Source organism: Poecilia latipinna, unplaced genomic scaffold (assembly GCF_001443285.1).
Source record: "Poecilia latipinna isolate Pla-1442-1.1 unplaced genomic scaffold, P_latipinna-1.0 Scaffold732, whole genome shotgun sequence".
Classification (NCBI taxonomy): Eukaryota; Metazoa; Chordata; class Actinopteri; order Cyprinodontiformes; family Poeciliidae; genus Poecilia; species Poecilia latipinna.
The window spans coordinates 7651-31329 of record NW_015113348.1 but is presented as its reverse complement, the minus strand read 5'-3'; the positions used below and the strand labels follow the sequence as shown (position 1 = coordinate 31329).

The following is a 23679-nucleotide window of genomic DNA, read 5'->3' as shown; positions in this document are numbered from 1 at the left end:
ATATATATATATATATATATATATATATATATATATATATATATATATATTTGGATTTGGGGTGGATTCCACCCCAAATCCAGCACCCTGAGACTGTACACGAGCCGTAAGGAAGGAGGCAGAGGACTAGAGAGTGTGAGAGCCACTGTCCAGGATGAAACATCCAAGATCCATAAATACATCAAGGACAAAGCCTCAACGGACGATGTGCTCAACGAATGTCTCAGGCAATGGGGCAGGACCTTCTGGCAGCGCCATGCGTACCTCTCCTCTCTTGGCTTCCCCAGAACTGAAATCATAACAAATGATTTTGTGTCCTTCCATCTTTGCAGCCATATTTGTACTCTGAGCTTACTCATCCAACTGATGGCCGAGTCTTCCAAAAAGTTAGACTGATATTTTCTAACCTTTTCAGTTAGGAGGCTGAAGATTGCATAATGACTAAACAAAAGAGACATCTAGTTGACTGTAATAGAAAGACAAAATTAGGTTTTTGTTATCAGAATACTGATAGATTTGTAGCTTCCTGTCCTTATCTGTGTTGAAGTCAGGCATCCAAAAATTGCCTGGGCCTTTCTGTCTCTGGAATCTTTTATCCTTTCTGCATTCCTTGCATTTTTGCTGTGGCGTCTTTTGGAAGAAGCAAGCTGTCACTTTCAGATTTATAGGGATGTTTACATGCTTTTAAAATTAAATTAAGATATTAGTTTAATCTAAAACATTTGCTTCAGATCATCATGGCAACAGGAATGTTTTCTGTCCTTAAGAGTTGTGTAAAATCCTCCCTAAATTGAGCTCGGCTGATGCTTCAGTGTCTGAGTTGGTGTGACGAATGTAATGTATGTTGTCTGTTCAACTGTTGGCTTCAGGATTACAGGAAAATGGAAGTTTCTGAGAAGGAAGACATTTCTCCACAATGTTCCAGGAAGCGCTTCCTGTCACAAGTCAGTCAAGGTCTTCCTGAACTTTGGGATACCTCTCTTTTAGTTCTGGTTTATTTTTGCATAAGTTGTTTATTTCAGCATTATTTTATCTTTAAAGCAACAACTTTGAGATTAAGCCATAAGCCACCATATCTGTTGGCTTCTTCTTGATAACAAAAGGAAAGATCTGCAGTTTTTCTTGGCTAGCTGGGAAGCCTTACTCATTTCCTCCAGCTCTTTATTTTTTTATTTTTTCACTCTTCCAATGTGATTTGTGCCTCTGTAGTTGGGGCCACGTGGAAAATCTGCAATAACTTGAGATCAGTGTTGCCGTGCTACCATGTGAGTCTGGGAAAGACAAAGGCTTGTTTGTGTGGCGCGTCAGTGTGGCCACCGCCACTGCAGAGAAATGAAGCAGCAGTTTAAAATCTGGCTGACGTTTCTGTCAAACAATCTGACCTCACAGCAGCTCAGACTAAAAGTCCAGAACATCTCTCATGGGGGAGGGTAAACAAAAGAGGAGTGTTTGATGGAAGCTTGGCTTTAAAGTGGGGCCAACATCCAAAAGTTAATTTCATATCTGCATCATTACTTCTATATATGTATTTTAAAAAATTCTCCAGAGGTTAAATAATAGTTGGCTTCTTGGGGTGTTCGCCCAGGACGCCAAACAGGGTAGGACCGCTTCTGGACAAGAGTAATGAAAAATCTCATACTTTTTCAGCAAAACTCACACCATATCTATGTAGTCTAAACGTTACCATAATTTTCCGACGTCTAATCTGGTAATGTATAATCTGGATTTTATTGTGCGTTCCAGATTTAATTTTTCCAGAAATCTTCGATCAGTTACTTCTAAACCAAAACAACTGGTTGGATGAACTCTTGATTTGGAATGTGTGGAAATTAGAAATAAAAAATGCCATTCCTGGATGAAATCAGCATGAAAAGCCTTAATTTATCCCAATTTTTATCTTCTTTAGGAACATTTTTGTTCCTGATTTTCTTTTTTTCCCCCACACCTGTTGAGACTTGTTCAGGAAAATGAAGTAAAAAATCTCTACTTCTACACACTACTTAGGAATATTGTATGGAAGAACCCTGTAAGAACCATTTCTAGCAAAACATTTAGGCCCCAAAAATGCAGGTTGTTTCTGCCAATTTAAGATGGTAAGCCTTGGACGGTTTAGCCAAACTCAAAAACTGTATTTCAAACTGAATGCTAAGCAGCAGTCAGGTGATTTGGAGTTGCGTATAAATCTAAAAGAAAATGGAGACATTTCTGAGGATATGCAAAAACACTGAATCTGTTCTTGATTATATCACAATCCTTTTTATTAGCACATCATTTGCATTTCCTGATCTTAATACTAATGATGATCAAGGTTTCCCCCAGAAAACTTGCTAAGCCTGGTGGTTGGGTGCTAGGGCGCTCATTCATCCTGTGGCCCGTCGTGTTTTTGAGTTAAAAAATGTTCAAAGTTGACAGGAAATTTGAAAATATCACTTGATGATTGTGTTATTGAAAGTTTTGAAGATTAACACCTGAACACCAACTATGAAGTCTTAAAAATGCAAACATTTTAAAGAGACTTAAAAAATAAGCAATGCTAAGCCTGGTAGGGGCACAAATGAAGCCTGGTGGCCCGCCAGGCTTATAATACACTGGGGGAAACGCTGATGTTGTATTATGTACCTCTGAAATAGAGGTTTTTACTCATTACCCCAATTATCTTTATCTATATAACAAAGAAAACTACATGTACACCAAATAAGGAGAGCGTGAGTCTTAACCAACCAATGTTTTGGATGGAGACTAAATGTAAAGTCAGTTGTGTAAATCCTGCCTCCATTTAGAGTCGGCCTGAACCAGACTATGATTGACATGATTCTATGATCTCATTTTTTTGATTTAGATGTAGGTTAAACTTATAAATGGCGCTCAAAGCTTTAGGTTACGTCTATAGATCGTGTGTGCGTGGATTTAGTCGCTGCGTCCGTTTTAAACATCTTTGATAGAGGAGTGTAAGCATTGTCTGGAACAAGCTGGTTGGCAGAAAGCCATGAGGAAAGAAAAACACAGCTTGGTTTCACCGTCACGATATGCAACTGGAAACACACACATTGTCATAGAGTCCTGAAAATGTTGAATTCATTCTTAAGTTAATGAATAATGCAATGCCATTGGATCTAGATGCATTATTTTTCCTAGAAATTATAGTGCTTCCTCTTCAGTGAGCCACTTTGGTTAAGAGTTGCACATCTGCAGCACAGCTGGAAGTAGACTGCAGATGGAAGGAGGCTTGTGAGGCTGGGAGATGAACTTTTCAGCATATGGGCAAGTAATCCTATCCTCGTATTTATTTTTTAGGATTTCTACTCATTTGAGGCGGGTTTAACAGGAGCAGGATGCTGTGTGTGTGTGTTAGAGTCAAAACAAGCTGAACAACAATAGAGGCCTGATGTCACTGATAAATAAGGATGTTTCAGGCTCTGGTTGCAGAAAAAAATACCTGCTGAAGGAGCAGTTCTGGTCTGAAAGCTAGCTTCATCTGTGCTGATGATAAATTTACACATTTCCAGTGTTTTTTTGTTTTTTGTTGTTGGATCATTGGAAATGTTTTGAAATGTGGAAGGTCAAAAATGTCAGCAGGGATTTTGGTACCAGGCGTTAAAGGAGACTGACCTGCTCAGGAATGTGAGTGGTGTGTAGCGCTCAGCCTCCACTCACTGTGGGCGTCTGGACTCTGTCATCAATCACAGTCCCCCCATACAGACCCTTGTTTGGATAACCTGAGTGGTGGGATCTCATCTTGGTTTCGGGTCAGAAAATCACTAATTTTGCTACAAATTTAACCATTTGATTTGGCTGCATTTAATTTTATAGGGAGATAAATGTACAGATATAATTGCTGAAAAACTCTTGTCGTTATTATTGATCAGTTTTAGAGCTGCCAATATTTGGAAAACACGTAGATGGTGTCTGATGGTTGCTATGGAGACTTATTGATCCCAACAAGCCACCAGTTTCGCCACCAGTTTCTGTATATTTGCTCTTTCTGTGGTGGCCAGATAAACTTTGGTTCTCTTCCAGCCTTGTATGTCATAGTTCCAGTTGTACCAAAGTTTGTAATTTATTGATCTGGATGAGTATTGCCTTAATTGAATGGAATGTTTTCTTGTTTATCCTATTTTGAAGAATGGCCAAAAGAAATGCTTCTGTCATGTGATGCTTATAACCCAGGGGGAAATGAAGCCTAATCAACTTTAATCAATTCTAAATATAAACCAGAAATTCTGACAGATTTTCAGCTAAAATCTTATTTTCCGTCAGTAAATATTACATCATGTCATGTTTTAATTGATTTAGCAAAAGTTGTGTAAACAAGCTTCTTCTTTGTATCAGGCTGCTGTTATAATGGAGCCAAAAGATAGTATTATCTTATTTAAAACTGTTTTTTTGTGCCAAGATAAGCTATTAGTTCCTTCCTTCTGTTTAGGAGTCTTTGTGTCACACTTTATTTATACCCTAAGGGAACACAAAGTCATGGAAATTTGATTAAAGGTTCCTAGACACTAATTGACAGATGTTAGAAATTAGAACATCTCTTAAATTATTTTATGGGAACCGTCGCCACTAGCTGTGATGTGAATGTGGGGGATTTCTTCGCCCTTGCATGGGGTCCCAGTCGTGGTGGAGGGGCTAAACGCGGGAACTTTATGTGCTATCCTCTGCTACACCGACGGCTGCTTATTGGATTTCAGTTTCCCAAGATATTTTCCTGAAATTACTTCCATATGTGCTATTAAGAGTCTATCTGTAGGATGCTAAAGGGGATTTCTCATGGAGCTCATGAAAGCATTTTCTTCTTCTTTGCCTCTGAGCTGATTTCATTTCATCTTTACTGATCTGTTCACCTTGTTGAATCAGCGCAACGGGATATTTTATTTTCAGCATCCATGTATTATTATACAGTAGGTTTCTCTCAACAGCTAAAGAAATAAAGCTCCTGCCTTGGGAATGAATGATTCCCATTAAACTACGGAAATACTTCAGTAAGATGTCCGTCTGTGGGACTCCTTAACCTGAACTCCTCAGGGCAACGTTAAAGTTAAATAGAAAAGCAAGTTGTTTTCTGTTATTGCTCAGTAATTCGTTTGCGGTGGATGCTGCAAATCTGAATGGCATTTTGAAAGAGATTCCTGCCTTTTGTGCTTAAAGGAAGCCTTAAAAGTTCACATATTGAGGTCATTGGTTTAATTATACTCCTAATGCTCATTTGGTACCCTGAGGGTTCTGACCCGGTGACCCCAGAGCGGGAGGAAATGAAGCAGAGCCGCTGCTCCAGCCCCCTTCCTCCCTCCTGTTGCGTCCTGGCGCTGTGCGTACTTCACACTGTCTCCATTTCTGCAAATCACATTTTGCTGGGAGTGATGAGTGGCTCACTTTAGCTACAGATGACATGTGATGCGTGTTGAGCAGTCATGGGGATGCTGTCCAGCTTTGTTATGGAGGTTTGAGATGCCGATCATGCCAACGCTGTAAGACTGGAGACCCCCGGGAGAATAGTACTTTAATTCCCGATAGCAGCACCGGAAACGCAGCCTGCTGGGTAATGAGTCCTGGAGTGGAGATCACTTTGTTTTTGTCTCTGAGGCTGAAAGGCCTGCAGGGTTAATTTGATGCAGTTTTGGAGAAGAACGAGACCCTGTACCAAGCTGACGTACAATTCCTGATAATACAATTCCTCTTTTTATTTAATGTAAATCAAGAAAAAGAATGCATCTAATCATTGTAAGTCAACATAACAGACTTGTTTCTCATAATCAGCTCAGCAAAATTGTTAGATTTTCTCATGGATTTGCTTCATGCTGCAGTTAAGATTACAGTTTTGAGGATTTCATGTGAGTAATTTGCTCATTATTCTCCCCCCGCTCGACGGAAGTGGCTCGTCTTTCCTGTTTTTCCTCACGTAGTGGCTCAAAACATCCTTCTGAACGATTTCCAGGCTGGATTCTCACAGTGTAGCTGAGGCCTGACATGGTATAGCGGAGCGCTCGCATTATTACACGCTGATTACTGATATACAAGGCTGCAGATTTGTGGTGGTTGTTTAGCAGAGATCTGTAGAAACTGTAATTGCTGCTGTGGTGTTTGGTTTTAATTTAGAACAGCTGGGTAAGTGCCTCTCAGGGTCATTTTTCAAGTGTTTTTCTGTTAATCTGGATGATTATGGCTGACGGTTAATGAGAACTCAAAATTCAGTTTCACAGAAAATAACACAAAAATCCCATCATCCTCTTTACTTGTCGCTGGTGCAGGAGTGGCATATTATGGCAAAACATGACAGTTTTAGTCCAAGTGCTGAACACATTTTTTCCTTCCACTTAATTTTTCATAAACATTCCTACACATAACTCTAAACAGTCAGCGTTTTCATCAGTGAGCTTTTGAAAGCCCAACTCCCTTGAGGAGGATTGCAGTGACTATCTTCTATGATTGATCATTTTTATATTGGGCTAAAGTAATATTTAAATGTTTAGATAAATTGAACTATGGGTTTTCATTACTTGAAAGCTTTATATATCAAAAATACCTGAAGTTTTAATGTATAAAACTTTTGCTGAAGTAATTAAACTTTTTTATATCTTGATTTATTGGAGTCCACCTGTTATTGTTTGGCCCTTCTTGGCTGCTACTTACTTTTATGAATTGGATAAATTTATTTGTGCAACAGGAAGGATTGTTTTCACTTTTTGCAAAGCAAATCTGACTCGACGCTGCAGGGCAGCCAGACCCGCCCTACTGTTTCCAGAACACAGAAGATGAACTCTCACAATACTTTTCCTTTTATTCTTAGATTTATCATCAGGTTAAATCTGCTAATAAAGCTGAAATAGCATTTGTGCAGTTGCTGGTTTGGAGCTGAGCTTAAATCTTCCCCTCTTTCAGATCCGTCGAGCAGAAGATGATGTCAGACGCCAGTGAGATGTTGGCAGCGGCCCTGGAGCAGATGGATGGGATCATCGCAGGTAACCCCTCTAAACATGAGCTTTTATTTAAGTGGGCAGGACATGCTATGGGGTCTGCTCCCATCTGGAAGACGTTAAGCTGCAGGCTGCGAAGGCCACTCTCTAGTTAACTGTAACTCCTTGTCCTCCTACTTCTCCTACTTTTGCTTTAATAATGAGTTTGTGAAATGGAGGAGTTCTGAATTTGTCTCAAACTGCCTCTGGATCTTCGCGTCTCTGCATGAGAGAGATTACAGGAAGTTTCCGTCGTCCCTGCATTGGTGGAAGCTGATGACTATTCAAGCTCTGAGTTTGGAATATGAACTTTTGGCTCTTGCTCGGTGTACTTCCACTGCTGCAGATGAGCGGACCAGCCTACAGATTTACAGTCCCCACTTTTCCGCTGATGTGTGTAATTATAGCGCTGACCTTTCCAATGGGAGCGCGGCGGCTGATCACATGACACCCACCAGTCTCTCGCGTTTCCGCAGAAACCGCAGCCTCACCTTCTCGCTGCTGTGATTGTCTGAATATTTTAGTATTCATTTGTTTATTCGGCTCCCTCGTTGTTAATCTGGGAGATCTTGATTACAGCTGACATTTAAGACGGATGACAGATGGCATGGAGCCGGCAGAGGTGCATGATGGGAACATTGTGTGTTCTGATGCATATGGAGCAGACAGAATTAGAAACAATGCAGACATGGAGAAGATTTATACTGTTTGATGGATTGAAGTAAGAATATGATGAACTGTAATCATGGAGCTTAAGCTGTAATTTGAGCTGCTCAATTAGGAAAAGGATGATCTCAAAACAAAACACCAGTAGGCCTGTCGCAATAAATCAATTAATCGCATGATAAATTTATACAATTTTATTTGTTTTTTTTTTTTATATTTAAAATGTCTTCCAGTTCCAGTGTTAAATGTTCATTAGAATGCAAAGTTTATTGATCTTTGATAATGGGTTCCATTATTATTATTATTATTATTATTATTATTATTATTATTATTATTATTATTATTATTATGCCATTATTACCTTTATATTACTTGAAAACGGTCTCAAGCAACAATATTATCACTTCTGTGGGCAAAATTTAGCCTAAATATTAGTATATACTTGGAATTTAAAAAAAAATATCATTTGACCTTATAAATCTTTTTTTATTGATGCACTGAAGTGGAAACATTTCTAGGAATTTCCTCTAATGGTAAAATGAGGATAAACTAATCATAAATGCAAATGGATTACATTCTGATTGATGGTTAAAATGTCACAAAGTGAAAAGAAATTTAAGATAAACTGATTAATTTGAATTAGCTTCAACCCCAAGATAGTAATGCTTTCAAATAACATCACTTTCCTGCTCAATTAGTTGGAAATGAAGGCACTGATCATCTTAGCATTGAGCCTCTTTTCATATAAATTGGAAATGTGCTGAATCTGGAGCTACGTTGTTTTAGTAAAGTTCAAGCCTTCATCTGCATTTGCCATCATTTAAAGCCAGTTTTAGTGAGAGAGCTCACTAAAATTCAGATTAATAGGGACACAACAAAGCTAGTTTACTTCGTCATGTGACTTGGGTTTAATGGACATGAGGCTGTTCTCCACTTTGTTACCGTATAAAACCGGCACATTTTGGAAACAGAAGTAAAAACCCAGTTGTGTAAAAAGCTGTGTTTCTTTACATTCTGCTCTCTCCTCCCACAGATTAACACTGAAAGTGTTCAATCATAAATCTTTCTGAAAACTTAAAGTGCAGCTTCAATGCGTCTGGGAACAAATTTGATTCTCATTTAGGTTTTCATCCTGATTTCAATTCCTTCTAGGTCCGTCTTCGCTTTGACTTTTTCTTTTCTGACTCATCAGAAATAAATTTAGCTGCCTTGTAACTCTTCTGTCTGCTCCTGAAGGCTCCAAGGCCATCGATTACTCCAACGGGCTGTTTGACTGCCAGTCGCCCACGTCTCCCTTCCTGGGTGGCTTCCGCGTGCTTCACCTGCTGGAGGACCTCAGAGCGGCGCTGGAGCTGATGGACAACGAGGAGCGGGACAACCTGCGCTGTCAGATCCCAGACTCCACCGCAGAGGGGCTGGCAGAGTGGCTGCATGGACGGACAGTAAGGGGAGGAGAGGGATTTTTACGACCTGGAGGCTTCCTAAGCTGTAATTGATGTATGTGTTTAAACCACTGGAGCCACTTCATTCCCACTGCTTTAATGACGCAGTGAAAGATGGAGGGATTTCAGCCGCAGTCGTCGCAGAGACCCGACTGGTTCTGATAAAACACGGAGGAGGAAAGATGAATAATGTCTTACAGAGGCTGTAGCGTTCCGACTCAATATGGAGATGTATGAATTTAAAGTAAATTTTCAGACCCAGAGGAGTATGAAAAAGGAGAGTGTAGAAAAATTTGCATCAGCGGCCAAAGCTCAATGTATGGGTTAAAATGATTTTCCTCTTTAAAAATGTAGTCAAGCAAGAAAAAATTATGAAGCAGAACATATGTAAATATTTATTTTTCTGCAAGAGGAGGATGCTTGACATTACTGTGTAAGCTCTGAGCTGTGTTAGCTGCTAGAGGTGAGCATCATGGTTTAATGTCTCATTATCTTCATTACTCACTAATTTGTGGCACCAAACATGCAGAGCAGGTGAAGCTGAGGCGTCTTCTCAGGTTTCTCTGATTATCAGTGAAATAAAAGTTTGAGAGAAGAAGTCTGCCAGTAGTTTCCACCTAGTGGTTCAGTGTCCTTTCCTACTAATTTAAGTTTTATTTCAAGGCTCCATATCTAAATCCTAATCTACTTTCATATTTCCACTCTGAAAATGGTCTGAAATATGATGGAGAACTTTGTAGTAATTTTAAATTTTGGCCTGAAAACCAAGTAGGAACTTTGATTGTTAATCATATGTATAAAACAGCTGAAGAATTTGGTTCTTATTGAATTTAGATTTGAGCCAAAACCCAGGAATCTTGATCATTTGCAAGACATGATTTTTCCTGAACAGATTAAGACGAGACCTCAGATTCATCATTGACTCGCCGTGGTGTACCAAAACATTTGGGGAATTTCCACAATTTAATTTACTGTCAGCTTTAATTGCATATTTAACTAAATTCCTACATTTATGGCGTCAATTGATGAATTCTTTTTGTTCAGATAGCATATACAGCGGCCTGAAACATGCAATTAAAGAATCCTTAGAGGTTTTTCATTGGCCCAAATCTTAGCAAGTCATCCTATTTGCTGAAGGCTGAGATAAAGGAGAATAAAATAAAGACGGCGCATTCATCTCATCACAGGAAACTCACCATTGTGTTCATGTGACTCCAGTGTTGAGATTCTGTTTTTGTTTTCTTTTTTGCAAACTGAGATTTTGATCGTTGCATTTCAGGCCTTTTGTTGTTGCACACAATGATAAAAATTAACAAATTGATGCTCTTTCTAAAATAATTATGCCCTCGATATTTTTATGTTTTTCACCCATCCTTTGTTGATTCCTTGGAAATATGAATTTTGGCTTCCTTTGTGACAAACGGCAGAAATGACGGCCTGTCATTTCTTTCAGACCAACGTCCACGGCTCTGAGGCCGTCTACCAAGAACGCCTTTCACGGCTGGAAAGTGACAAAGAGTGCCTTATTCTGCAGGTTTGTGAAGAAGAAAAACTTCCATTCATTGCTGCAAAACACAACAATTGCTAACAAATATCCAATTGGGTTTGATTGTATAAACTTACTGTGTAGTTAGCTGAGCCAAGGAGGGCATTGTTTCAGTTTTCTGGTGGGAAAGGGGCAACATTTTAGATGTCTGTACAAATTTAAGCATGAAATACTTAAAAAAGACCAAAAATTGAACTATTACACTACGACAATAATTATATCCTTCATCTTTAATTTTTCTGCAAATATGGAAAAAAAAACCCAAGTCTGTGGAGTTTTCATTCATACCAGATAAGGGTTAGAAAGTCAGGTTTTTATTTATCTCCATAATGTTTTTATTAGCCTAATCATTGGTTGTGGTTCTCCAATTTTCCAGTGTCACATAAACTTGTAATTGTTTTATTCTTTGTTTTCGCTGCAAAAACACCAAATCTTATCAAGTATTTTTATGAAAAAGTACCAGTTTCATTGGCAGTTAAGTTTATTATGACAAGACGATTTCCCCAAGTTATAAGTGAAATGATCTGCCAATGGAACTAGAATTTTTTCATCAATATTAAGGAATTATTTACTTAAAACAAACTCCTGTGTCTTGCTGAAAAGGTACTTGTAAGGTAGTTTTTCTCATTTCAAATGTATTAAGATATTTGCACTAAAAATGAGACTAAAAATATATATATTTTTTAATGGTTCATTAGATTGCAAAGCTTTGTTCTTAATATTGGGATCAAGTCAGGTTAAGCTCCATAATTTCAAATTTTTAAACATCCTAATTGAAGTCGTCGTTACTGCAGGTCAGTGTGTTGACAGACCAGGTGGAGGTGCAGGGAGAAAAGATCCGGGACTTGGATAAAAGTCTGGAGCTTCATCGGGAGAAGCTGAACGCTGCAGAGGAGCTGCTTCAGCAGGTGAGGCCGCCACAGTCATTAAATGTAGACGACTGGAAATGAAAGCTGTTACTGTTTTAGGAAAGGCTGTGCTACTTTACTGACCATCAGGAGCTGCTAAACCGGACGGCGTTGGAGACCCAGAAGCTGGAGCTGATGACGGAGGTGTCGAGTCTGAAGCTGAAGCTGGCCACTTTGGAGAGAGATCACAGGGGCAACGAAGTAAGACGCCCCCCATCCGCTCTTTGAAAATGTACTTTCAGTGGCTGTGAAGTGGGGCAGATATCTTTTGAAGCTGCACCTGCACCATGAATCCTGGCGGCCGTCCAGTCCGTTCATTGTTTTTAGAGTCACAAAGGTCCGTTTCGCTCGGCTTGAGGACTCGGATCTGTCATGTGGTGTTGGTTGAACTGTTTTAGGGGGTCACAAAGGAGGCCCAAACTCCCTTCTTACTCCAGCAGCTGTTTCCTGACACAATCCCCCCCACCCCCATCCACCCACTCAGATTTCAGCTTTCCAGAGTAAAAGTAACTTTCCATTGTGTCGTTTTACTGCCTGGAATAGGATGTGTGGGTTTTTAAGACTCTTACAGCACAAAAACTGTTATTCATCTATGAATGTTTATTTTTCTTTCTATCAGCACTTTCAATCAAACTCCTACAATCATCATGTGGAGTTACCTGGCAGACACACATTGCATAGAGACCGTCACCATAACAAGGCAGATTTGCAACACAAACGAGAAAAAAGTGATCAAAAATCAGACTCAAATCAAAAGCTCTTATACTTCAGTTGGTGAAACTTGTAGAAGCAGTTTTACAGATGGAAACTACTGATCAGGCCCAAACCCTGGGTGTGTGACGGACCTGAACATTCAGAGACGCATAAAGACGGTTTCAAAGTCAGGATTTGTAAAGTTGTATTTAATTAATAACTGGAACATAGATTAATTCTAGTCCAACCTTCACTTACTGCTTTATTTTGCCACTCCAGTTTTTAATTTTATCATGTCAAGCATTTTAAACTGCCGTATTGCTGAAATGTGCAAAACAAATGAACTTTAACTGTTGTGCTAAAATCCATTCTAGTTGGAAATAAAACAGAAATTTGTCTTTTCTGCCAGGAAAAAGTTTCTGACTCCTGGTTTGAGAACTTCACTCTTATGTCTCTCCTCTGCACCTCTTTTTTATGTTTGTTTTATTGCTTAATACTAGAATCAAGTCTCTTCTGCATGTGTTTTTTTTGTGTCTGTTTATTAATAATTTCATCTTTCTGTTCCCTCGGTAGGGTTTGTACCAGGAAGTGACAGACCTGAGGTTCAGGCTGACGGACATGGAGAATGAAAGACTGCAGTGTGAGAAGAAACTAAAAGGAGCCAAAGTGAGTGTTTGTTTTTAACAACCATAATATACTCCCATCTAATCATCTCTGCTTATGATTTCATTCTCGAGCTCTTAGCTTTGCTCCTGGTCTTCATCTTCCGTTTTGTTAATGTCTTTCTGCAACCTGCTTACCTTTTAAGCATCCAAAGTGGAACTCAAAGCGCTTCAGCGAGGTGAAGGTTTAGTCTCCAGCCTGTTTGTTCTTTCCAAGAGCTGCTACTTCTCACCTGCTGAACACTGCTTTCCTGACTTTGATCACACTGTTGTAAGTGCCTCAATGAGTGCTGCTTGAGTTTTCTGCACATTCATCTTTTGGATAGGAGTAATTCTTTAGCATCTTCAATCTTCTGCATGTTTTACCAGCTTGATGCATTGAATTGCATACGTTTGCACTGAATGCTGTCGGTAGCACAAATTAAAATACTAACTTATCCACTTTTCAAACTTGTGATTCTGATTTGGTTAATTGAAGGGCTGATTTCTGGACAGTTTTTTAAGGTAAATGTATACAAGCTGAACATGTTGCTGTCCTTCCTCGGCCTCTCAGTCAGAAACGATGAAAAATGGAACAAACTTCCTGGTTCATGTCTTCTCAGATGTGACTCTTCTTCATGTTCCTGTTGCTGCAGTTTGAATCATTTTAACCATGACTCTGTTCAGGAGGAGCTGCAGGATCTGCAGAGGCATCTGGAGGAGCGAGACCTTGAACTGAGGAGGCTGAAGGGAGAGACCCACAACAAAATCGCGGGGGCAGAAAGAGGTGTGAAATGTTTTCACAACAATCTGAATTCCTTGTTTCTTCTCTCATTTCTTGCCCTTTAACACTTGGAGAAAATAATCATTCTTACAGCCACAGAGTGTCATCTATTTTCTGTATTAATTACAGTTAAACTAATTTCATGTCTTGTTGTGAATTGGTTTTTTATCTCACTCCAAACACATCGTTACGTTTCTCCTTCCACCCTCAGCTGACTTTCTCATCCCTGCAGTTTTAAAGATGAAATCATCAAGCAAACTTGGTCTCTGTAGGTTTTTGTTAGGATCCTCGAGATCATTTGAACACCAAAAAGATTTTTTTTATTCCCTGGAGTTGGTGAACATCTTTTACATGTTGAACTAATAATTCTCTAGTCGGCTCCTCCAGGATTTTGCGATTGTTTCCGATTTGTTTTTTTGCAGTCAAAATCACTGATTTTGTGGGACCACTTTAGAAATATTTGCAAGGAATTTTACAATATGTTTTCCTTATTAAACCCTTTCCAAATTATTGATATAGAGGAAGAAAGATGGCAGGCAGCTATGTGGTAGAAGAAATACTGCCACCTGCAGGCGGGAGTAGGCAGTTACTTAAACTCAATGTTTTTGATAAACGATTATCCGTTAATGTGAAAAAAATTCATGAGGGAGGGACTTCCTTGTTCAATAGCAGATCAATTTACCAGTTCATGGAGCAACTAAGAAATATTTGTTGATGTTTCTCAGTCCCTCTATTTATTTATGAATCCATCCATTGATTTATATTTACATTCCAAAAGGGAAATTAAATGTTGTTGCAACTGATATTAGTTCAAATTCCTCAACGAGTTATTGTAATGAATCTTGTAGCAGTTTGTGTTACAGGGACTTTAAAGAAGCCTCTGACTGAAGACACTGGTTTCTGAAGGCGGTCTCATGAAGAGGATTGTCAGGGTTGTAAATGTAGATTTTTTTTTTTATTTATCCCATCTGCTTTGGGATTTATACTTTAAAAATCGGACAAGTGAACTTTAGTCATGTAAACCATCTCTTCCACTAAAAGAGCTGGTTAGTGTGGAAACTCGAGACTGGAAAGATTTGACTGACTGGTCCAGGCTTTTAGCACCAACAAGCTGAAATAAGAACCTTGCTGCCCTGCAACCTGAGTCCCTGTTGACTTCATTATTTCTTGTTTTCATTGGCTCCTCTCAGAGCCACACGGAGTTGGAGCTAAACTTCCTGAACAAAACTTTTGTTTTTTCATCTGTCCAGATACAGAGATGGTGAAAATGAAGAGGGTGTTGGAGCTGCTGACGTCAGAGAACGATGAGAAGGTACAGAGCAGCATGTCGGCAGCTGCTCCAGCCTCCCAGATGCGTCACGACTTCAGCTTTTGTGTCTGTCTGCAGGAGAGAAGGATTAAAGAGCTGGAGGAATCACTGACGAAGTGCAGGAGAGTGCAGGAGCTGGTCAGAGGTGAGAGGATCATTCACTCTGCAGATATTACTCATAAAGTGCAAACAAACCCACCATGATGTTAGACCCTATCAGTAAAAGTATATCTGACTGCAGAGCATTTTTCTTAGAGCCTTAAAGGATGACTAAGCTCTGAAAGGAGATTATAGCTCTTTGTGGTTCAGTGCATGACTGTACGAACTGCTCTCTCACAGAGAAGCTGAAAGACGATGACTACGCTGATATAACAGATGATCCCTCGCTTTCTCTGTCCATGGAGGTGGATCAGGTCACCCTGGAGCTGGAGGGGGAGGCAGGAAGGAGCTGCGATGAGGTAAACGCAAACTCTGTCCAAACAGCTGACACAGGATGAACCCCAGACTGGAGACTTCCTTTAGAAAAGCTCCAACCTCGGCCTCCCACTCTGAAATGGTCTCCCCTAAGAGTTCAGAGCTTCTGTTCTGAATTAATCATTTTTTCCTGTTTTTTCAGTCCATACCATGCATAGCAGTGCTCTCTGAAATGAATGAACTGGACAGAGAAAGACAGCTGCAAGCAGCACAAAGGTAAAACTAATTTAAGACATAAATTGGCTGAACTTTATTGCTCACTTCCTTATTATTACTAATCTGGCCTGTTTTCTTGTCCATTTGCTTTGGAACATTTTTGAGTCACTGTGCTGTGGGACACGTTAAGTTTCACTTGAACATAATGTGCAAATAGAACCTCTATTAATGCTTAGAAATGTTTATTATAAGACAGTAGTTTCTCTTTTCCTTATGTACTAACTTGACAAGAATTAAGATGAGTCTTGAATTTGATAAACAAGCATTTTGTTTTTAAATTAGTACAAATGACACCTTTTTTAAAAAACATTTTAATCAGTTTTATTTTGTGTGGTCTTCCACATAAAATCCCAATACATTAAAGTTTTTAGTTGTTGAACAAGTAAAGGTGGAAAATTGCAAGAGGAGTGAAAACTTTTGCATTTACCTCTTCCTTTCTCAACCTTGTGGTTTACTCTACTGAAACACTATAAAGTCATTAGGTTAAGTTTGTTCCAGCACCAAAAACCATGTGATTTTACTTAAACTGATTGTTTATATGAGCCCACTAGCAGAACCTGCTGCTGATCGTTTGTCCTAATGAAATGTTTGCATCCTCACTCTGATGATTTCTGTAATTTTCTGTTTAAAAAAATTCAGCAAATGAAACCTCAGCGCCACCATCTTTAGATTTTCTCCTCTGCACATAAACATTAAATAACTTGTGAGCAAAACTAGTTGAGGATAAAAGCAGTTTGTGTTTGTCTTCACCGTAGCTCAGTTTGTGGAAAGGAGAACTTGATTCATGATGCGTTTTCCTTCTGTTCCCATTTGTTGGTTTCTCAGTGGATGTTTGTTTGTTTTTTCAGCTCCTCAGATGATTCACATGGTGACGGTTTAGCTGTATCTGGCAGCACTGAGCAGGTAGAACCACCTGAACAGCACATAGTGCTATATTTCTATAATTTATTTAAAGATAAATATTTTATTGAACTTTGATTCTCCAGCTTTCATGTAACTACTTCTGCTGCCATCTAGTGGTTGATTTTCATTTTTATTTCTTTTAGGTTAAGAACAAATCGGGAACTGCTAAGGGGAACATAAGTGATGGGAATTTTGGCAGCAAGAAAATTCGTGCTTCATTTGGTCGTGGCTTTTTTAAGCTGCGTGGCGGCAAACAGACAGCCAGTGCACCCAACCTGGGTGAGCAGAACATTTTTTAATCACTTTTACATGCTTCTAAACTGATACTGGACCTGGAGTACCACTGAATGCACCTAGTGTCATTATTAATTAAGAATGATGCCTAAAATAGATTCTGCAGTGACGATGGAGACATCATGTTTTTTTTTTCTACATGACAGCAAAATCAGTGGAAAAAAAATGCATGCATTTAAATATTTTATGAGGTTAAATGAATCAAACTCTGATCTCGCTTTGTCTTTGACAGCTGAGACTGAACGTAAAGGCACAGATCACCTCGACCTCGCTGGTGTTCCTCCACAGAAACCCCGCAACGCAGCTCCTCTTCCGTCGTCTCCAGAAGCCAAGAAGAAGTCGAGCGGGTTCAGGAAATTCTTTGGCAGGTAAAGCACGGTGTACAGTGTGATCTTTGACTTGGGCTCACATGAGTTTGTGTGTTTAAACATGCGTCTCTTGCAGGCTAAAGAGAAGCCACTCCACCTCGTTTAACCTGGACGATGGGGCTGAGACGGAGTTCAGGAGGGGCGGAGTCAGAGCCACGGCCGGGCCTCGGCTCGGCTGGTCGCGCGACTCAAAACACAAGTAAGTTGAGATTTGCAATAATTACTTGTACCAGCTGTTTAAATATAACAGTAAATTAATAACTCATGAAAATAACTTTCTTGATGAGGTCAAATTTGGTCTAAAATAAAAAAATTCTGTACTTTTATTGATATTTAGTTTATACCAAACTAATGCTATGTTAACACTGCAGGCTTTAATGCTCGATTCCAATTTTTTTGTGAAATCAGATTATGTCCAAATATATGCAACTTGTATGTGAACTGCAAACAGCCTGACAATGTGCCACATTTGCAGTAGAGGGCGCAGTAACACCAAATGCAGCGAGCGCCATGATGAAGAACTGTCAGTGATTGCAGAAGTAAACATGGATACTAATAGTGGAGCGTACCTTATGAGTTTAAAGTTATCCGACCGGAACCAGCACATTAACAATTTAATTTAAGACCTGTTTTTTCACTTTGGCCCCATTTGCACCATTTTGTGTGAATGATTGTTTGGATTTAATTTGCTGATAAGAGTTGTGTGTCTGTGTTCAGGGCTGTTGATGTTCCTTTCTCTCGGTGGAGGAAGGAGGATGTTTGTGCCTGGCTACAGGAGCAGGGCCTGGGCTTGTACGCAGCTCAGGGTCAGAACTGGGTCAAATCGGGACAAACTTTACTGCAGGCATCACAACATGATCTGGAGAAGGTGGGAGTTGTTTCCTGTTCACAAGTTACAACGTCACTTGTTTTAATGAGTCACACTGTTGTAAGATTCATGTATTTTATTAAGAGATAAAACAGGATGTGATTCACCTTAAGTAGATTTACTCTTCCTGTTTTCCCTGTTAGGAGTTGGGAATGAAGCTGCCTCTCCACAGGAAGAAGCTGCAGCTCGCCCTGCAGGCTCTTGGCTCAGAGGGTGATGACCTTCAGGGCAAACTGGACCACAACTGGGTCACCAGTGAGTGACGGTGCTTCAGAGCAGACCTGCTGTCTCCAGCAGCTTGTTTAGTTTCTGCACTGATGGTTTGTTTTCTTTTCCAGGATGGCTGGACGACATCGGCCTCCCGCAGTACAAGAGCAACTTCGATGAAGCCCGAGTTGATGGACGCATGTTGCACTACATGACAGTGGTGAGCTGGGAGCTTTTAACAAGATTCTTAACAAGTTTGAATAATAAAAGAGTGTTTCTCCATTCTCTGCTTTTAAAACACCTGAATCAAGTAGTTTGTAAATGTTATGCTGTTTCTTCATCCTTTGTAGGAAGACCTGCTGTCTCTGAAGGTTGGGAGTGTTCTTCATCACCTCAGCATCAAGAGAGCCATCCAGGTTCTGCGTCTGAACTCCTACGAACCCAACTGTCTGAGGCGCCGCCCTTCTGATGAGGTATTACGAAGCCTGACATTTCTGCTCCGATTCACAGCTGATGCTTTCTAATATTTCATTTTGTTTGTGCAGAGCAACATCACGCCGGCTGAGATCTCTCGGTGGACCAACCACAGAGTGATGGAGTGGCTGCGCTCTGTGGATCTGGCAGAATACGCACCCAACCTTAGAGGGAGCGGAGTTCATGGAGGACTGATGGTGAAAACCTGATGAGTGTTTATAGTCGGGAACCTCCAGAATCGAATCAACTAACTGCTTCGTGTGTCTTGAAGGTGTTGGAGCCTCGATTCAACGTGGAAGCGCTCGCCCTCCTGCTCAACATTCCTCCCAGTAAAACCCTGCTGAGGCGCCACCTGGCCACACACTTCCACCTGCTGGTCGGCTCAGAGGCGCAGCGCCTCAAACAGGAATGTCTGGAAAACCCGGATTACAGCGTCCTCACAGCAACCGCTAAGGTTAAGGTAATTAATCGCTCTGCAAATCCGCTTCTGTGATTTAATCTTTTTGGAAAACTTACACTTGCAGAACTTGTTTGTTTCAGCCAAGACGTTCATCTTTTGGTGGTTTTGGCTCCCTGAGGAGGAAACGTCATGACGACGGAGAGGATTACATCTGTCCCATGAACGTGGAGATGCCGAAGAGCAGCAGCTTCCAGAGAAACGTCCGCATCTACGAAGAAACTCTGGACCACTTGGAGCAGGTAGAGAGGCGTTTCCACTGCAAGTCATTCTAGATTAGGTTTACTAAGTAAAATCTGAGCTGTGCCTCCTTTTCCACACAGATGGAGGATTCTGAAGGAGCAGTAAGAGAGATTGGAGCGTTTTCAGAGGGAATCAACAACCTGACGGTACGAGGCCCAGCTGATATTCTAGCACAAGGTTTCCATATTTACTGGAAATGTGAAATGTTACTTCCTGTTTGTGTTTCAGAGCATGCTGAAGGAGGAAGAGCTGTTCCAGGTGATCTCAATTTGTCCCTCTGAGGATAATGCAGAAGCTCTCAACTCCTCCTGAGAAGCAGGTTACACCTGACCAAAGTATTTAGTCTCCATTCTGTATTTATTGAGGTTTCTCACAATATGCATGAACTGAAAATAGTTATTTTGTTTGCAGTAGAGGAGGCTGATTTGTTACAATAAATGTAGGTTCAGCAGCTTTCTGTGGAGTAGTTCTGAGCAGTCAGTGTCTTACCTGCAATATAGAGTTGAGTTTCACCTTCACCTTAGAGAAATCATTGTAGTTTCAGGAGTGAATTATGACTGCTCATAGCTACTCCAGAGAAAAGTTAAACATTTGTGCCACTGTAAGCTACATTGAGGTTAAAGGGATAGTACTGAGTTTTTTAAAGTGAGCTTATGTTAAGTTCTAAGCAGTTGGATGCCTTGAAGTAATTTTAAGACTGGACTTCTGTGTTGAAAGGCAAGAAGCATCTGCTTAAACTTTAACATACTTTCATTTAAAAAAAATCCTGCACTGTCCCTTTAAGCCAAAAACTGTGAAGCAGGAAGTCACTAAGTGAGCAACTTGTAACCAAAGAACCTTTTTTAGAAACCAAATCTTTGAATTTGAATTGTTTTGGTAATAAAAGTGAAGAAATAAATATTTAACTTCTCGTTTCTGTCCCAAAACAACCCCAGACATTTCTTCAGTAGCAACAGATTTTTATACTCCATGTTACAAGCAACCAGATTTACAATTTAGGTAACATTTAGCAAAAAACTGACATGTTCAACTTGGTGGCATTCAAGAGAAATGAAGCAGTGATGACCTTAAACACAGAATTCTGCAGGTTTTTAAGGCACTGGATGAACAGCCATAAAGCCACAGCAACTTTGTTAAAATGTCTCAACGCCAAACTAAAAATCCCATCTCAACATGATTCCCAACTCTTCCCCTGTGGTTTGGTCCTAGCTGCTATTCCTTTGCATCAATAATATCGCTGTATAAATAAACTGTGCAAATCCCTCTGCTTTAGTGCCTTCAGGACAGAGACAATAACAAAGCCCTTAAAGATCCAAACCTCTTTTGCTCCAAACGGACCGATGTCTAGAAGGTGAACCTGCGGTTGGGGGAGTGGCCCACTTTGTCCAAGTTGGGGTTGCAGGCGAACTGGATCATGGGTGGAGGTCCACACATCAGGATGAGCGCGTCATCACCAGGAGGGGGCAGACGCTCCCTCACCATGTCTTCATTGATGAAGCCCTGGCTGTACGCCCAGTCTGAGCACAGAAAAGTTAGAATGTCAGACGGCTGTTTTGGTAGTGACATCTGCTGGTGAAAACATGGGACTGCAACAATGTCACATTGGAAGCTGAATATTAAGAAAAGTGAGGATTCAAACTACAAATAAGTGAACTGACAGTTCAGCTGTAAATAAATAAACCTCGACTTAATCTTTAACCTCATTAGTCCAGTAGAGAGTGCCACTTTTCCCACACAAAGGAAAACTGCACATTGCTATTATTGCTGTGAAATTAACTTTGCTTAGGTACCTGGGCAAAAATACTAAATACCATCATGTAAACCTCAAGTCTTACATTTTTTAAACTGGTAGAAAACTGGTAAGTTTACAAACCATGAACTGAAAAAGCTCAACACACAGATCATGCAAGATTTGCACTTAGCAACAACAAACTATACATTAACTACATTATGTGATCCTGCATTAAGTTTGTTTAAACTGAAAATCTAACTAGATCTTGGAGTTCCTCAAGGCTATGTATTTAGTAATTTGCTTGTGACTTACTCAACTAAAAGTGAATCACATCATGATGCATTTACAGACTTAAATTAGTAGTTTTATAGCTAAAAATAGTTTGCATCTCAACATTTAAATGGTTCGTTGACATTTGAAGTGCTTTAAACCTGACAGAGTTCAGGTGAAACACTCTTCCAGGACTTACTTTCAGGCGCTCTGTCCACTGTGTACCACAGCTTGAATCGGTCTGGATGGTTGGCTTGAATCTCGTCCAGTTCGTCTCTCAGCAGGATGTCCTTCTCACTCTGTGGACACAGGAGTTGGGTTATTATACAGCGGTCCCTTCAGATGTGCAGAACATTATTGATAAATTGTGGACCTCACCTGGTTGGCGAACAGCAGATGACACACCGTTTGGTCCTGCGGGTCCTTCATGATGGCAGTGATGAGCTGCAGCATTGGGGTGATTCCTGCAGAAAGAGCAAGAAAGCCTCTGGTGTTATGAGTAACTACACAGTTTTTCTGTTAAAATAAACATTTGTGACTAAATAATGGAGCCGTTTGTGTTTGAAAGAGTCAGCTGATCAGATTAATCAGAACTCGTGAGAATCACACATGAAAGTTCCTCGTGATAAAATCTCAACTCTGCAGCATCAAATCAGCTCCACAAGCAAATGATTGAAAAACTGTTAGGCATTAAACGAACTGAATAAAAAGCCTCTGAGGGACAGTCACATTAAGAACCATGAGTTGAGTTTCAGGATATTAACAGATCAACTGCATGTAAATTACTTTTGTTTTGAACCTTAGATTTGTTGCATGTGAAAGTTTAAAGGTAATTATGCATCATAAATTAAGTTCAAATTTTTTCCAGTGGAAAATAAAATTGTAAAGTACATTTCAGCATTGTTACATGAAGTCAAGAGATTTCTATACTTGCAGGAAAATAGGCTCTCAAATCAGGCCTGTATTGTCCAGTTAGATCCCAGTTTTTATGCTTTTATTATGAAAGAGTTAGAAAGCAAAGGTTTTGCTCTTTAGCCTAGTTATGAAATAACTTCAACAAACACCAGACAGATGTGTCATGTTTGGTATTTCAAGTTTTCAGGTCATAGTTCTTCAGGAATCTCCTTTTTACAGTTGAGTAATGTTTGTGGTTTTTCAAAGATTTAACTAAAACTGGAACAAATCACACATGTCCATCTAAACTTCCCATTATCAATCATCTCAGTTGGTTATAGAGATATAACATCTAGGGAGCTGCACTAGACGCTCACAGAATTAGCTGACTGGTTTGATACGACAGAAAGCAAACAGTAGCTCAAATTAGCAGTAGTTGCAGCATAACACTATCTCTGAAGCAGATATGGTGCAGATGTGAGTTTTTCTAGCTCACCTGTTCCTCCAGCGATCATGCCCACTTGTTTGGCCGTCTTGGTCACAGCTGGAGACTTCTTATCCGCCTGAATGGCAAAAACACCTGGAGAAACAGCAGCAGGATCAGTTCTCAGCAGGGCTTAAAGTAAAAAGAAATCCTGACCCTGAAACTTATAGTGGTGAAATTAACTATACCGTTGCGATTGCCACAGATTAATAAAAAGTGTCTTTGAATAATGCAAACAATTGTTTCTAACAATACAATTAACTAAACACTCAAACTTAAATAAGACTTCAGTACATTTCAACTCAAAACAAAATGTAAAATGTCTGTGCCCTAAAGGTTTGCCTTACAGGCAAAAATCCCTCAACATTAAATAAGAGTCCTTTCAGTCAATGTTTTTGCAAGTAATTTAGAACATGCAACATTACCAACTAAATCAGTTTCTCAACCTTTTTGGGCCAGCGCCCCCCAGCCTTTATTCAGGTCCCTCTCCGCCCCCCAACAAAGAATTTGTAGGCTACTTTGCACTGACTATTATTTTATTATTAATATTACTATCACTATTGTAGATGTTTTGATTTTTACGCTTGTTTCTGTATTTATCATCAATGGGGAAGTTTGCGCAGCACGCAAACTTCCCCATTCACTCAGTGCGTTATAGTTACACATCGCTTAGGATTTGTTGCTGCGCGTTTGCGCAGTGTGAAGGAAAGAGGAGACCAGCTGCACAGGCAACAAGAGCCAATGATCGCCGATCACCGATCATGCACTTTTTCACGAAAATCGGCCCGATTATGATCGGTGACCGATCGATCGACACACCTCTAGTAAATGCTTTAGTAAAACCTTAGTAAAGGTT

The 23679-nt window shown here is 40.0% G+C and overlaps 2 protein-coding genes across 2 annotated transcripts in view; one reads left to right on the top strand and one right to left on the bottom strand.

Annotated features, from left to right (window-relative positions):
* Positions 1–20337, top strand: part of LOC106955408 (liprin-beta-1-like) — a 24373-nt gene extending 4036 nt beyond the window's left edge. Inside the window, exons 2-25 of the mRNA XM_015045561.1 lie at positions 6877–6956; positions 8853–9058; positions 10512–10592; positions 11399–11512; positions 11603–11713; positions 12779–12871; positions 13534–13633; positions 14881–14942; positions 15018–15084; positions 15279–15397; positions 15556–15629; positions 16478–16532; positions 16676–16811; positions 17059–17194; positions 17271–17393; positions 17912–18062; positions 18206–18317; positions 18401–18489; positions 18620–18742; positions 18815–18940; positions 19015–19203; positions 19284–19442; positions 19524–19589; positions 19672–20337. Of these exons, the coding sequence (XP_014901047.1) occupies positions 6893–6956; positions 8853–9058; positions 10512–10592; positions 11399–11512; positions 11603–11713; positions 12779–12871; positions 13534–13633; positions 14881–14942; positions 15018–15084; positions 15279–15397; positions 15556–15629; positions 16478–16532; positions 16676–16811; positions 17059–17194; positions 17271–17393; positions 17912–18062; positions 18206–18317; positions 18401–18489; positions 18620–18742; positions 18815–18940; positions 19015–19203; positions 19284–19442; positions 19524–19589; positions 19672–19755 (2640 nt within the window). The 5' untranslated portion in view covers positions 6877–6892 and the 3' untranslated portion in view covers positions 19756–20337. The remainder of the gene's footprint in view (positions 1–6876; positions 6957–8852; positions 9059–10511; positions 10593–11398; positions 11513–11602; positions 11714–12778; positions 12872–13533; positions 13634–14880; positions 14943–15017; positions 15085–15278; positions 15398–15555; positions 15630–16477; positions 16533–16675; positions 16812–17058; positions 17195–17270; positions 17394–17911; positions 18063–18205; positions 18318–18400; positions 18490–18619; positions 18743–18814; positions 18941–19014; positions 19204–19283; positions 19443–19523; positions 19590–19671) is intronic.
* Positions 20338–20388: 51 nt separating this feature from the next.
* The window catches only part of LOC106955415 (NADH-cytochrome b5 reductase 3-like), a 9156-nt gene continuing 5865 nt past the window's right edge, over positions 20389–23679 (bottom strand). The window contains exons 2-5 of the mRNA XM_015045572.1: positions 22836–22955; positions 21824–21909; positions 21645–21744; positions 20389–20960 (exon numbers count right to left, since the gene is read on the bottom strand). Of these exons, the coding sequence (XP_014901058.1) occupies positions 20788–20960; positions 21645–21744; positions 21824–21909; positions 22836–22955 (479 nt within the window). The 3' untranslated portion in view covers positions 20389–20787. The remainder of the gene's footprint in view (positions 20961–21644; positions 21745–21823; positions 21910–22835; positions 22956–23679) is intronic.